This window comes from Galeopterus variegatus, unplaced genomic scaffold (assembly GCF_000696425.1).
Source record: "Galeopterus variegatus unplaced genomic scaffold, G_variegatus-3.0.2 Scaffold49853, whole genome shotgun sequence".
NCBI classification, from domain to species: Eukaryota; Metazoa; Chordata; class Mammalia; order Dermoptera; family Cynocephalidae; genus Galeopterus; species Galeopterus variegatus.
The window spans coordinates 1,449-3,643 of NW_007775964.1; the positions used below are offsets into that span (position 1 = coordinate 1,449).

At 48.0% G+C, this 2,195-nt stretch overlaps 1 protein-coding gene across 1 annotated transcript; it reads right to left on the reverse strand.

Annotated features, from left to right (window-relative positions):
* Positions 1 to 145: 145 nt before the first annotated feature.
* Positions 146 to 2,057, reverse strand: LOC103584316 (death-inducer obliterator 1-like; the record flags this gene model as incomplete). The annotated part of the gene is made up of 2 exons (XM_008565376.1): positions 1,222 to 2,057; positions 146 to 467 (listed from the first exon to the last, which is right to left on the reverse strand). Coding segments are annotated over exons 1-2 (1,158 nt in total), but the record flags the coding sequence as incomplete, so codon positions are not given.
* Between the last annotated feature and the right edge of the window lie 138 nt (positions 2,058 to 2,195).

Below are 2,195 nucleotides of genomic sequence, written 5' to 3' on the forward strand. Positions count from 1 at the left end.
CCACCCCAGATGCAGCACCCGTCCTGGTAGAAATTAGCTTATTCCAAGACAGAAACTTTCCAAGCCTTGATATTTCTCCCAATGGCAAGTCTGGAACCCATAAGTTCAACCCCTTAATGTTTACCTGAGTAGGCAAAATACTCACAGGCTGGCAAAGCTTGAGTTTTTTCTTTCTGCTTGGATGTGCAGCTTTCTCAACTCTCCTCTTTATCTTTTGGTCTTTACTAGATTTTTGCTCCACTGTTCCTGTACTTCTAAAATCTGTGTCATCAGCATCTCCAGGTCTAAATTTAGTTTCCCGATGATCTGTGGTTTCTGCCTTAGTCTCATCCTGCACTTTCAGAACGGTGCACTTTGGGCAGATATAATCTTCCCTGTTCCTTTCCAAAAGCATTCCTCGAGCCTGAGAAGCACCCCCAAAATCGCCACAAAACCGTTCTTCACATCGGTCACGGCCACTCATAAACCTGAAATCATAAAATAGTGATATTAGGAATGGGACGTGAGAGACAAACACTCACTTTTTGGCAAATTAAGAAGCCCAATAGGTTTTAACATTCTATTGCTTAGAAAATGCAAATATACAGAAAAGTACAGAGAATAGAACAAAGAACACCTATGTCCCTCTCTTGATTTTCCTAACATTCAACTAAGTTTGTTTATCCTTTTTTTGGCTGAACTATAGGCTTTTGAGGCATTGGACCCTAACTACTTCAGTAAACGTCTCCTCAAAACAGCAGTGATGCCTTTGTCCCACCAACAAGCCAACAGAGATTCCTTAACACCAAAGTCTAGCAAAGACTCTGAGCTGCCCCCATGTCCACACTGGGGATCAACCAGTCTGCACCTGGCCCTCTGCTCTCTCCCAAGGAACAGTCTAGGGGAGCACTCTCTGACAGATTCCTGAGACCACGTGTGGTCTACTCGGCAGCCACTGGCTGCACATGGCTGGGTGGAGGCAGGGGCTTCTCACCTCCTCCCATGCTCACCACTTTGACTGTAAACAGTCACATGTCGGGTGGCGACCACAGGGGAGGGGTGGCTCTAGGCAGGCCTTTCGTTCCTTTTTTGATAATGATGTGTTCATCTTTTTTGAATGAACAAATTATTCATCCAGCCTAGCTTTGTAACATTTAAAATCAAAACAAATATAAACACTATTTTCATCACTCAGATTTTTTTAAAGCTGGGATAGCCCATCCCTGTCCTCCCATGACCCACCTGTTGTTACGAGGCTGGAGACACTTGTGGTCCAGGGTGTTGGGGTCGTGCAGCTCACATTCAGGCTTAGGCTTGCCCAAGTCCCTGCTCTCTTCACCTTTAAATTGCTGAGCTGCTGTCCTCTCCAGCTGACTCTCTTGGTCATCGGTCACTGCCTGGCACACAACCCTCTGGACAGTCTCTGGCTCTTGCTTGCTGGGCAGAGCATTCTCGACAGTAGTGCCTGCCTCGACATGCACAGTTTCTGTGGGATTCTCCTCCCGATGCTTCTTTCTCCGGTGATTCTTGATGCCTTTCAGGGGCCGCTCAGGTGGCTCTTGCTCTCGCTTTCTCCAAAGGTGATTCTGAAGCTCCTTCAAAGTCAGGCCATCACTGTCATTGTTGGAGGTGTCCTCCTTCTCCTTGCTTCCTGTGGCCTTTCCAGAAGAGGCAGGTCGCTCCTGTACACTCAAGCAACCAGAGTGGGGGCCACTTTTCATCTCAGAGGTAGTTCCTACGCTCCCTTCCAAGGCAGTTTCAACATCTGGGACTGGACAAGACATTGGCTCACTGGAATCCGCAAGGGAGACAGGAACATTCTGTCTTCCTTGGTGCTGAGCTGCTGTAAGGAATTCCTTTACCCGCTCGGTGTGCTGTGGCCGCCTCCCACTGTGTCCCAGGGCCAGGCTGTGCTGCCGTGGGGGCTGCTGCCCCAGCGAGCCTGCCTCCATGTCTCCCACACCTTCTTGCTTAGCAACAGTTGTTCTTCTGAATCCCTGGGTTTTGCTGAAGACTTTTCTTGTGGTTTTGATCATCTCAGGTGCCTCCTCACTGCTCAGCTCACCTTTACCTTCCATACCTAATGAGAAAATGTAATCACATCATGACCAGCAAGCCACTGAGCAAAAAGATGACACCATCTCAACCACACACAAGCACAACCTGCCTAAATGTAAATAAGAACAGGATGAAATGGAACCATCGTCTACCTACAA